Source organism: Candoia aspera, chromosome 3 (assembly GCF_035149785.1).
Source record: "Candoia aspera isolate rCanAsp1 chromosome 3, rCanAsp1.hap2, whole genome shotgun sequence".
Taxonomy (NCBI): Eukaryota; Metazoa; Chordata; class Lepidosauria; order Squamata; family Boidae; genus Candoia; species Candoia aspera.
In genome coordinates, this window is record NC_086155.1 from 103,017,914 (window position 1) to 103,030,975 (window position 13,062).

General features: G+C 39.1%; 1 protein-coding gene across 1 annotated transcript in view; it reads right to left on the reverse strand.

Moving 5' to 3' along the window:
• The window catches only part of CACNA1E (calcium voltage-gated channel subunit alpha1 E), a 260,398-nt gene that overhangs the window by 14,187 nt on the left and 233,149 nt on the right, over positions 1–13,062 (reverse strand). The window contains exons 40-45 of the mRNA XM_063298452.1: positions 10,171–10,276; positions 9,336–9,443; positions 8,535–8,635; positions 7,153–7,259; positions 5,594–5,702; positions 3,216–3,344 (exon numbers count right to left, since the gene is read on the reverse strand). Of these exons, the coding sequence (XP_063154522.1) occupies positions 3,216–3,344; positions 5,594–5,702; positions 7,153–7,259; positions 8,535–8,635; positions 9,336–9,443; positions 10,171–10,276 (660 nt within the window). The remainder of the gene's footprint in view (positions 1–3,215; positions 3,345–5,593; positions 5,703–7,152; positions 7,260–8,534; positions 8,636–9,335; positions 9,444–10,170; positions 10,277–13,062) is intronic.

Genomic DNA, 13,062 nt, shown 5'->3' on the forward strand with positions numbered 1-13,062 from the left:
CACTCTAGTGGGTTCTGGAAATTAATTTTAAGTGTGCTCTGAAATGTACCATTCACTCTCTCCCACTGAGAGAGGTCAGTAATGGCAGGGTAATTATGACTTCTTTCAATACTAGCAGGTCTGTAATATGGACTACCTTGGTCAGTAAAATATTGGGTGCTTTCAGAATCTCAAGGTGGTATACATAGCACTCCTCCCGCTCTGTTCCTCACAATCACAACCCTTGGGGTAGATTGGACTGAGAGACAGTAACTAGACCAAAGTCATCTCGTGAGCTTCTGTGGCTGAGGGTGGGCTACAGTCTGCAATGCCTTAACCACTACACCATACTAGCACTCTTTCCTCTTAACACTAAAATAAGACATAGAATCTTCATTAAAAAAAAGGAACTAGCTTTAAAAGGGCAAATACTTTAGACAAGCAAAGGCTACGCCTTCTCACTTTGCAAGGACATTTGTACTCATATGGGACAATAGTTTTCTCTAGCATTCCTAGGAATATGTTTGCTAGCTAAAATTAAGTCTTAAAACAAAACCTGAATTGCAATAAGTCTACTGAATGAAAGGAGGAATAGTTAATGTTAAATTGTTAAGCTTCTAAAGAAAGAGAAGAAAAGCTAGAAAAGCAAAGACAAAAAGGAATTCTACTGCAATTATTGCAGCAGAACAGAATGCCTATTATCCCAAGTTGCTATTGGACATTAAACTTAATGTCATCCAAAATTCAGAGTACTCCCCTTCCATGATGTATTTTTCTGTTAATCATCTACCCTGTATCTGGGCTGTATTAATTCAAAGTAATAATCTATAATTTCAATTAATTCAATTTATAGCTTAGAATTCACATGGCCAAATTATTTCCCATATACAAGCATATGCAGAAAAGTTGCATGTCAGGGAAAAGAGCTTTACTCTAGCCTTCTTTCTAACATCTGAGCTCTAGGCGTTAGGCATTTCTTTCATATGGAGGATGTTTATACAGGCTCATGACAATCAATCTGCAAGAGTGGAGACATTCATATGGCTCCACTCTTGCAGACTCAACTGGTACAATTCAGCTATAGATTTATCATTAAAGTACCAGGCCTTTGTTGTACTAAATGAAAATAAAACAACTTTATTTAATATTAATTTACGTACTCATATAACTTGCTATTTCATGGTATACATTCTCGCCTGCTTCCTGTCCCTTTTTTCTTCTTGTTCTTGTCTTAATGTTTCTTGATCTCAAGATTTCACTGATTCTGCCTTTTCCAAAGCAGTGCTTCACAGAAGCACCCATTTATGTCAAAGCTGTGGAATTTCAAGGCAGGGGAACATCTGATTTTATACAACTGGAAAGTATTATACAAGGAGCACTAGAAGAGAAAAACTGAACTGCCATGTGATGTTGGCAGCAATACCAATATCAGATTGATAATCTAATATCAATCTAATCAACCTGCAAAAGCTACAAGACTTTGGGCTCATCCACAGAGCCTTTGAGATGGGAAGATATGAAAAATGCTGCCCCCATTCTGTAACTTTTACCCTGTCCAGCAACAAAGCTAGCAGCATTGCTTTGCTCACATGAGGACATAAAACAGCTCTCAGAAACTGTAAAAAAAAAAAAAGTAGGTAGAAGCTGCATTGTTCTATGGCTTGTTTTAATGTTTAGGCATTTAAAGTTAAGCTACATTTTTAGAGGTATCTGCTAGTGGAGGGTTCAGCAATTTGTGACCCTCCTTTCCTACCTTCCCCCCATTCTGCTTGGCAAGGTCTCTGGCTTTGGAGTTATATCCACAGTAAGCAGGAATCTACAGAGAAGGGAGGAAGCATCTATGCTTGGCTCCATGCTTAGCAGTGGGGAAAGGAATCAAGCAGGCAAGAACAGAAAAGAATGAGGCAGGGAAGGCAAGGGAGGCTGAGATTATTTGTTATTGTTATTGTTATTGTTATTTTATTTAAATTTATTGGCTGCCCATCTCCAGTCGATCTGCAAGGGGGAAGTGCAGCTGCTGTGTAGTTAAGGCTTTGCAGAGCTTACCAGTGGGACTAAGGCTGATGCTACCTAATTCAAAGCACACACCCACAAAAGAAAAAGGAAACCAAAAGGACAAACTGCAGGACAGAAGTGTCCAATGTTTTTGGCAGTCACAGCAGCAGTGGTCATGGGGACAATTAGTGCCATGGCCAGATGGGAAAGTGAAGTTCTTCAGCAGGTCAGCTAGAGCTCAGCACTTCACCTCCCTTCCTCCTCCATGAGACTTACATTGTTTGCATGGGAGGTCTTCTCCTTTTTTCCCTAAAGAAAACACTACTTCTGGGCTGGATCATTTTGTACTGGCTTCAGCAGCTGACAGGTAATAAGAGGGAGGCTCTGTTGTGAGGACAATGGTATGTGGGCCAACTCTGGATCAGAACATGGAGACCGTATGGAGGAGGTTGTTGTTTCCTTCTCAGTTCCCTTATGCAAGCAATGGGGGGATGACCCAATTCAAGTCCCTTCAGAGTGGGAGAATCTGATGCTAAAATCTTAATTGCTGAAAAATTGTATAGATTATGATTACAAACCTGAGAAGGTATTTTATCTCTCTGTTAATCAAAACTGATTACAAGACAGACAAACAGAAAAAAATCTGCTCAACATACAAATAAATGGATTATGGCCAAGACTGACCAGGACAGGATGCTTGGCAGCAGGCATGTAGACAAGTATCTTAGGACAATGAGAGAAGGCTTGAAACAGAAGGTGGCTAAAGTTAAAGGGAAAAATACTTCCAGATGGTAGAGGGATTACTTCCAGTGGTTGGGATTCTTGCTATAATCAGTAATAGTTTTGGTTGAAGTAGAACAGGAAGATGGCTTCCTTAAATCTCTGCTGTTCAGGGTCTCCAGAGTCTTGGAAGAAGGTTTATGGATAGAGTAAGGTGGCTGCTGGGCAACTTAGACTTAATTACAATGATTTGCATTCTTGTAGTAGAGGACAGATGTTCCAACTTCCATCTGTAAAATGGAGGGCTGGAGTCTTCCTTGTCTCACTGGGGCATTGTGTTCAGATTCTGTAATACTATAAAGGAATGTCCTACATTGATAGGGAGTCAATTGGATTAGTATCAGTGATAAATTTCAGCCTGTTTCACTATTCAAGTGAAGCAACAACCTCCTGTAGGAACGATCATGTATCTCCTGCAATGCTATATTCCTATTTTTAGTCATGGTTTCACCTGGTTTTACCTGGGGATCCACAGTCAGGCGTGGCATGGAAGAAGCCCTCCCAGATACAGCTCGTTCCTGAGTATCCACCGGGAGATAACTGCCACAGTTAGAGGGCTGCACTCTTTTAAACTCTCTAATTTCTGGCTCCTGGAAATAAACACACAGCCAAACTCATGGGATTTCATTCGGTTATACTGCTTGCTGTTTTCTGCCAGTGTCACCTTTACCCACGTGGTAGGAATGGCTTGAGAACAGGATTTAGATGAAGTGTAGTGAATGCTTTCAGTTGGCAGGAGAGAATGACCCTGCCCTTCTTAAGCACGCTGGATGTGTTTAACATGATTACAAACAGTAACTATAGCTTTGGTGCTAAACAAATATACTGATTTCAGTCTAACGGATCAGGGAAATTCAGACCACTTGCTTATTCTTGCATTCAGACGTCAGGTTTGGATTAAAATAAATAAAAATCAAGCCCAGTTTCAGGATTAGATGTAAGTGCCTTTCTGATTTAAATCTGGCTCCAAGGCCTTATGGACTCAGCGGTTTGTTTTTTAAAGCCTGCTGGTTCATAAGTGTGATTTCATGTGTGTGTGTGTGTGTGTACAGTAAGTATATACAGTATATCTCCATCCATCATCCGTCCATCTATCTAATCATCAGTAAAAGCTTTGCCAGGAATATTCCCAATATGAAGTGTTCATATTTTTGTGTAATGCTTTCACTGTCTTTTGCTATGCTCAGTGATCAGAATGGATTTTTATCATTGTTGGGTCAAGGGAGATTAGGAATAGTGTATCAGTCTCCAAACAGAAGTTTGGCAAAAGTTCATTTATATGTTCTCTTTTCAAGCGCAGAACCGTATAAGAAGGCATAACGTATGTGTGTGTTTGCGTAATACAAAATTTATGGATATAGTGCAACACTCTGAGAAGCACACAGAGAAGACTGGAAATAAATGCACAATTATATAGCATTGGATTTCAACAAGTGTAAGGGTGGTGCACAAATGTGCGCGCACATGCACACACACACACAAGCCATTTACACACACAGACATGAATGCCACCAGCTAATAAGCTGGCTGCAAGTGTGGGTCAGAGGCATAGAATTCACATTTGTGTGATATGATTCAACAATTTGGTTTTTGAACATGAACACCAGCATTGAAGACAAAATGAACATAAGCCCCAAAGCACTGGATATTGTTGTTCATCACTGAATAATCCACCTGATGAAATGGTTATATGCAATGAGAAGAAATCAATCAGTAGAATGATAATCAGAATTAACAACTAACAAACATAAAGGGTCAAATTTCCAGTCAAAAATTTCATTTCTAACATTGATAGAACCTTGAAGATATAGTTAGCTTGACGATAGTTGAGTATATTTTACACAATACAGTTATTTTAGTAAATCTTTGCGAAGTATACCTGTTCATAACTCAAAATATTTACCATCAGAATAATTCAGTCAATTATGCCAGCAATGCTTGCTCTTCACTAACACTTTAGCTGTTAGAGTAATCACTGACCTTTCACTATTATTAAATGGTAAAAATTCTCTTAGCACCTCCACAGGTTGAACACTATCAATGCAGTGCATTTCTAGAAATCCACAATGATAAAGAAAAATTTAACAAGAAAAAAAATAAGTTCTGTAATATGCTTCCACATTTTCATCTAGGGTATCTACCTGAGCAGTAACTTGAAGAATTATTTATGAGGTGACCAAAACCTCAGCTGTGAATCTGAGGTTTTGGTCACCTCATAAATCACTGACCAAATTTTGAAGATATATCAGATTAAACTGAGGACAAACCAATCCATATTTTTAAAAAATACTGTTACTAATTCTGATAACCATAGTAATGGTTACGCAAGTTACTACAATGGGTCCATTCTTCCTATGAGGAATGGATGAGTATTTGCCTATCAGAAATCTTCTGTTAGTGACTATTGGCAAAGCAACACATTGTTATTGTTGGATGTACTTGAAGTTTCATCAACAGGATCTACAAAGACCTAAACGTAGCTACCAGGATCCATTTCTAGGCCTACCCTCATTGTAGGGTTATAATTATTAGCACTTTGGACAGATATTTGGGAAGGTCCAGTTTCAATATTATATTCTACTGGATAGCTTTAGAAAGGAGTAATAAGTCTCACGGCCAAAGTTAAGGCATTTTCTGGGAATATGAGGCTTCCTAAAATCTAGACAGAGAAATAAAGTAGGATTAGTAAAATTAGTAAAATAGTTTGTCTGGACAATGTAATACTGCTTGCAGTCAAGAAGGTTTTTCGACAGTTCAACAGCACAATGTCACATGACATGCTTTTCTGAAAGCAATGCAGAACAGGGAAGCACTTTTAATTAATGGTACACTGATTTACCAGAGATTGTCGCTCTTGGTATTCTCCATGGGCTGAATCCATACATGCCAACTGGAAAATCTCTTGGGGAGAGAGCGGACTCAGGGAGGGAAATCCACTACGGCTGCTCCTATAAAGATAGCCCCACTTGAAATGAAAGGAGAATACATCTTCATGATGTAACTTCCACTAGTTGTTTTTCTACCTCCCCCAAAACAGAACATCAATCCCAGGGGAAAAAGGTATTTTCTAATAAATGACACCCTTTTGTTGGGAAAAAAAATGCTGTTGAATTGAACAAATGACTACCAATGTCAGAAATGAATGTGCCATAAAATTGAAAATGGTTCCTTCTTGGTCAAGGTACCTCTTGTGCAATTCTCTTCCAAGGGAAAGCTTGTCAGATCTGTGCCAAGTTTTAGAAAGGCAGGTTGTTGTTCTTTGCCAATCCCTCTGAATATTATGTATAATAATAATAATAATAATAATAATTATTATTATTATTATTATTTAAAAGACCCAAATTACCTTGTATTGTTGCCACTGTTATCATATAATAAAACTCAAAAGACTAAATCCAGTCAAAATTAGGCACTTATATTCCATTAAGAGTATATTCACATTTTTAATTCTGGACCATGGAAATCAAAGATGCTTATACGTCGCTAATTTTGCTTTGTGAAGGAGTGAGATAATAAGACAGGATAGAGATTGCCTTAAAAAATGAGGGTGTGGCTCTGCCAAAATACTGTTTGAATCAAAAGCATCTATCTTTTTGTTTCTAAACACAAACTTCAAAGTCAATGCAATGCTTGTGTAATGTGAACTGTTGCTTAATTGCCAAAATTGGCTCAGAAAGGGCTGAAACATAGGAAATCTTTCCAGACGTGCTTAAAATCTTCACCTATTTTTGAGTGATATTTTAATTCTGAGTTATTCCTAGACTACGTTTAATTAGAAAACATTATTTTGTATTCAGACTAGGGCTGGCAAAGAAAGACAGAGGCCTGGTTACACATTGTGCTAAGCTGTAACTTGTTTACATATGGTTTGTTGAATAAAACACAATTAGTTGGATTCACACATCGTACTAAGTCATAAACCATGGCTGGATTTACAGAACACACTGAGTTGCAAGCAAGCAAACCACAACGTTGAGTAACATGTTCAGTGAACGCAGTCAGAGAGAGAAGTATGCTTTAATATAGTGGGAAAGTTTTCATGGAGGAATGGAAAAGAAACAAAAAGCAATGTGGCCTCCTGATTATTCTCCTTCTCTCATTCCACCTTTATTGTCCAGACTAGGTTTTGAGTTCTGCATTCTTATTGCAACCTCAGTAGTTGAAAGTATCTGTTGACCAGCACTATAACAATGATTGCCTTCTATTCCCTAGAAGTACATATTTGCCAGTTTATTATCACGATCTTTGGCTCCATTTGTAATATCTCTCCTAGATTATTTTTTTTCCTTTCCATTATAGCTTTGTATCTTGAATAGGATTCAGTGAAAAAGGAAATTGCAGTAGGAACACAAACACCAAAGCCAGGGTGGTATTGTTTACTCAAAGATCTACACTTACAGTCCTGAAATTGTGTCTTGCTGGAGGTAAGGCAAAGCTTTGGCATTGGAAATAATCTCCTGAGGAAGAGATGAAGGCTCCATGCGCTGGAACATTGGGGCATTTTTCTGAGTTAAGAAAGAGAAAATGACTGCAGTTTCAATTAAGAAAACAATGACATAATGTACGTGTTGAATGAAAACTCCCATCACGCTCAGTGCCTATGATGGCTAGATGCGATGGGGATTATAACACATTTAGAGGGCAGTAGGTTTGGAAAGTCTGCCCCCAAAGAAGGGGAAAATAATACTGAAATTGTCAGTAAGGGGTGCAAATTTCATGTAAGCCAGTTGAGATACTGCTGAGATAGCAAATACAAATCACTTCAATTACTTTCCTTACGAAAATCTGTTACACAGCATAGCTACATCCTCCACTTTCCCACATCTCCCTAGCCAACCTTTTCTATATTCAAAGAAATGTTTTGCACAAATGCTATATTTTCATGTTTATATTTTTAACATAAGCCATGTTTAGAGCCCTTCCACATGCAAGGGCTGTGCTGAGCTGAGACTTGTGCCACTCTTCTAGAAGAAACACTGCAAAGGCAGATTTTCAGCATTTTCTTTAGAACTCCCTGGTGGCCCCCAGGGCTGGAAACTCCCACTTTATCTCAGCTCCTGAGCTTTTATCACCCCTCCTGAACTGAAGGTCTGTGGCACTTTGTCATCGTTCCCTGTTGCCTTCTTGCTGCTGTGAGGGATGGTTTTGCACGGACAGCGGCCTGCTGTTTATTTGCTTATCTACTTTTCTGCTCACTGCAAAAAGCAATGCTGGGGAGAAAAAAACAATGAAGGGGTGAAGTTCCAATATATTGCTTCCCTACTGCTACCTGCAAGCAAGCACTGGCCAGCTCAAAGAGGGGAAGGGGAGAGTATTTGTATAACAGCAACAAATCAATACTGTGAGTAGCTAAGAGAGGGGCACAGCTGGTGGTATGCAAGGGGTTTCAGGGAAGTTAAGAGTACACATCTTGTACAGGCTCCTGTAAAAAGAACTCCTAGAATGAATGAAAATGTGGGGAAGGAGGGTGGTCAGATAGGGAATCCTACCATTGTATTTTCCTTTTTATAAAATATGCATGGTCTTCTATCTTGCTACAGTGATTCCTATCACTGCCCTAGAGAAAATGCTGCAGAATTCTATATATTCTTGGAACCCATCCTTAGTATATTACATGCATCATAGGTTGCAAGGCATGCCTGTTCATTTTTATGCAAATAAGCTCCCTCATCCTCTATTAACCCTTTGCATACAAATCTAATTGCCAGAAAATCTGAATGGCTGGATTTAACCCACAATGAGACAAGATTACTTGTATTTTTCCTCTGGCTGAACTGTACCTGTTCTTCTAGCTGCTGCCTTTGTTTTTTAGCTTTGCTCTGTTTATAGTAGTCCATTATCATCATGGCTGCGTAGATTTTCCCAACCGTCAGATCTGTAGCTGGAAGTAAAAGGCATCACGATGTTAACCGAAATAGAACTTTTTACTCTGATAACAGGATTATAAAAGGTGGAATAAGGGACATACAACCTTGCACAGCTGTAGGGCAGGAAAGAACAGATTTGATTATATTTATATTTTTATTATATTTTTAATTGTAATGGTTTTATATTTTAATCTTGTTTTATTGTAAGCCGCCCAGAGTCCCCCAGTTGGGGAGAGATGGGCGGTGAATAAATTTCTAAATAAATAAATATTTATAAGGTTGGCTCCCAATTTTTAAACCCTATAATTTAGAGGGAGCTAGTGGCCCCCAGATGGACTGCAGATCAATAGGCAGAATGATGCCTTGGTGACTGCATAGCATCTTTTTAAAAAGGTTAATATTTCGTCCTAATATCAGAATAGCCTTTATAATATTGGCTAGCTATTGGTAGGTAAAGCTAAGTTGTACAATATCTGATGTGCCTGAGTGTTAATTTCATGTAGATGCATTTCAATCTTCATGTATGTTTTCCTGCTTTATGTCTATATATGGAGTAGGCTAGTTTAAATAAAATATTGGCATGAGTTGCAGTGGGGGACAAGGAATTTGCCTGTATTAACTTCCTTCTACTCTTTGTTAAAATCCAGGAGGGTCTTGCTTCTTTCACCTTTCTGAATGCAACTTGACAGCCCTAATTCCTAAACAATGACTTACTTTTTGGCATGGGCACCAATAGATCTAGCATCCTCTGAGAAAGGTGAGGCCAAATGGTCAGTATCTCCTTCTGGAGCTCGGAGTCTAACTGTTGCCAGTCTGCACCACCTATAAGGGAGCAGATCAAAAGAACTCTAAACAAAGTGGAGAGAGAGAGAAGGAAAGAGAAAGAGAAAACAAGGGAGCTGGACTCATTATTTATCCATTTTGTTTCCCATCTTCCTCCAAGAAGCTTAATGACGCCAGAGATAAGAACCCTCCTTTAATTCCAACTGGCTACCAAGGGCATCCAAAATCTGTGCAGTCCTGGAGGATACCAACAAGACTTAAATTTAGCAAGGTATCCAAATCAGTATTGCTCTATCTTTAATTAATTAATCCATCAGTACCCTTGCAGATCTATCCAATTTTCTTCTTTAAGTATATATGTACACACGTGCATACACACAATCAAACACACACAATATATGTATGCGTACATTAATTCTTCATTGTTTCACATTCTGTTCTGAAAATATGGAGAAGTTTTGATGATGTCAGACAGTAGATGCCCATTACACAATTGGTATCTGAAAATTTCCTGTTTCATTTCCTTCTTCCTATTTCATGCACTATACTAGCAGAGGTGGTTTATCAGTATTTGTCCCACGACTGGAAAAAACTAGGCATGAAAATTATTCTCAGGGAATTTGACTATTTTGAGTCATGAGGTCTATGTAGATTACAAGTTAAGTGGCCTTAGGAAATAGCCCTCTTTTTTCTCCCTGAAAAAGTAAATTCCTAACTCTTATTTTAGCTTTCCTGCTTTAATTTCCCATTTCCCCTGCCCCCTTACCTTTTGCAATCTTAATATCGAGAGCTGTTCTAATTAATGCCATCAAGGTGGAAGTGAAATGCACTGTGTTGTCCTCAGCCACTGGCATATTCATCAGGACCAGTCTCTGCACAAAACAGGTGGGGAGGGGGGAATCAGGCAGAAAACAGTTTCGAAAACTGTATCAAGGAGACATGAGGAAAATGCTTAAAATGCATAAAATAGAACAGCCAAAAAGGAGGGCAAGGATCGCCCACATCCCCTCCAACCTATCCCATTCCCTTCAGCGTGGTCTTTTGCCATTTTTTATTCACCTTGCCAAGGATATGTGTCCTTTTACTAACTTGGAGCAAGACGGAATCAGGTCCCTTCACAATCACATTCTGTGATTCTGAGAAAAGAATCCAAACTCATACAGTCTATGATTCCATTAAAAGGAAAAGCAGTCCTAGATTACTTCTGCATCTCCCATTTAGAGCAATTTTTTTGGTTTGTTTTTCACTTATTGAGCTCAGAACTCTTAGCTGTATCCTGGCGCCCCCTTTTTGAGTTTTCTTCAAAAGAGGTTTGGTTGGCAGCAAATGATTGCCCATGCAATGGTTCCGTTTTATCTGAAGTTGAAGAGTGGGGACAGAAAATGCAAATAAAGAGAAATTGATGACTAAGGTAGGAGTGGGTGGGGCATGCTCCTTTTACCCTTGAAGAAGAAAACAAAATGGCCAGATCCACTTCCCAGAGAGTATATATTGCTTTGTCAATTCTTATGCTATTCTTCCCATCACACCAACCACCCTCATGCTTGAGATTTGGGAATCTGTCACAAAATGAGATTGGCAAGATTAAGGCTCATGGAATATTTTTGCTTCCATGCATATAGAATGAAAAAATGGCCTTGCACTTCTGAAAACAAATGGTATTGTTGTGGCATGCACGAAGGTAATTCAGCTAAAATCCTGGATAATGCGATAGGCTGACAATCCCAAATAGCTACCTAGAGGGCCAGAGTTAGAAATCCTATTTTTTTTAACATTTGAACCAGAACTTTTGTGCAGGAGTATCAGGGGAGTAGGGTCAAAAAAGTCAAGATGGTAGGTGCAATTGCATAATCTAAGCCCCTTTTTCATATATCAAAAGGGGACACAGCTTCAATGACAGCTATCTTGACTTTTTTAAATCCACCCCCCACAGTTGCTTCTGCTTTCATGACATGAATACCATTGAATACCAAAATACCACTTTCACATCACCACCATTTTCATTCCTCAAGCCCTTAGAAGCTCTTTGGAGGTGAACCACGGCTACCTTCCCTTCTGCTGACTTGAAATCATGAAAAGAAGAAGTGAAAATCACTGCCACATCCCCAAGTCCTGCAACAGCAAAAATCTCCACACCTTTCTCATTTTATACAAAAGGGAGAGATAAGCCAAACCAGCCCAACATCAATAATCTGGCATTTTGCACACCAGCTCCTGACAGAACCAACAAAACTCTTCCCAGTTAACTAGGCCTCAGGCTAACTTTTCTATTACAGCACCTGAAGCTCAAGAGTCAGGAGGAAGAGTTCTGTCCAAAGGGAAATGCAGCCACAGCATCCCCAAACAAAAGAAGAAACAAAAAAAAAAGCCCAAGCCATAAAGTGTGTGTGTGTGTGTGTGTGTTTGAGAGAGAGAGACAGAGAGAGACACACACACACACAGAGAGAGAATGAATCCTGGCTTCACTGCAGTTTCCATTACATCTACCATTGAGTTGGAAATGAATTAGCCCAGCCCCTCAATACTGTATGAATAATGTGATACTAGCACATGATCCTCTGGCAGAAGCACCCCGCACCCCCATTCTCAGGCTGCATTTTCGCATCTAATCTCTCACTTCCTATCATGACACACAGAGCAAGAACCTGTCCTGCAGATTTCTTTGAAGCTTCTGGGGCCATTGGATGCAGTGTTGTCACCATACTCACAAAACAACTTATCACCTTCTCCAGCTCAGTTCCAGAGGTATCGTTCCTTGCCTTCCAGGCTGTCAGAACAACCCTTGCAGAAAGTTTTTTTTTTTAATTTTTAAATGTCAAAAGCTCTGCTAAAAGGATTTCAATTTAATGGGCATGTCACGCTCTATTTTATATTTCCATGAGAATGAGAATAAGTTGCAGTTTTATCAGAAGAGTTTCTCATATTTTCTGATACAGTTGCCCTATTCCAAAGTCTTTGTCCAGTTCAGAGTTTTATACGGATTACAGTTCAATATTAGAGGTATGGGACTATTTTTGGGCCGAGAGCCACACTTGGCCTTTGAGTAGCATGGGGGGGACTGCATTCCTAAAAGCGGGCAGCCCAGGATAATTTCATTAAAATGTATCAAATTGTTATTAATATGAACATCCTCATGTATCTAATAATTTTCCATTTCAAACAAGTTCCAAACTACTGCTGATGGAAACTTCTGGAGGGACCCTGCATACCCAGATGTAAAACCCACTGGACTGAACACGGCATATTCCCAGATACATTTGTAGTCTTAAATATGTAAACTAGTTTACCTCATAAGTGCTTGCTCTAATGCAGTTAATCATATTGGTGTAAACTGCTGTATATCTGAACATTGCCCAACCGGCCAAATAGCGTCTACTCTAAATGGGAAAGGTATTCCATGGTTTCAGAGAGGACTCTGAACCCAAGTCCTGTTACCTGGGACATTTCCATTGGAGTAGCTGGATGGAAGTCACATCTGGATACATACAAAACATTTGCTCTATTACTAAACAAAGACCCCTTGAACCTTATTCTGCATCCCTTATCTTCTGCTGTCAATAGAATAACTGAACAAATGTTCGATCAACTTAATATTCCTTGCAAAAATAAATTCTTGGGTATTTGTTCCTTTATTACATTACAGTTACCAATCCAGTTT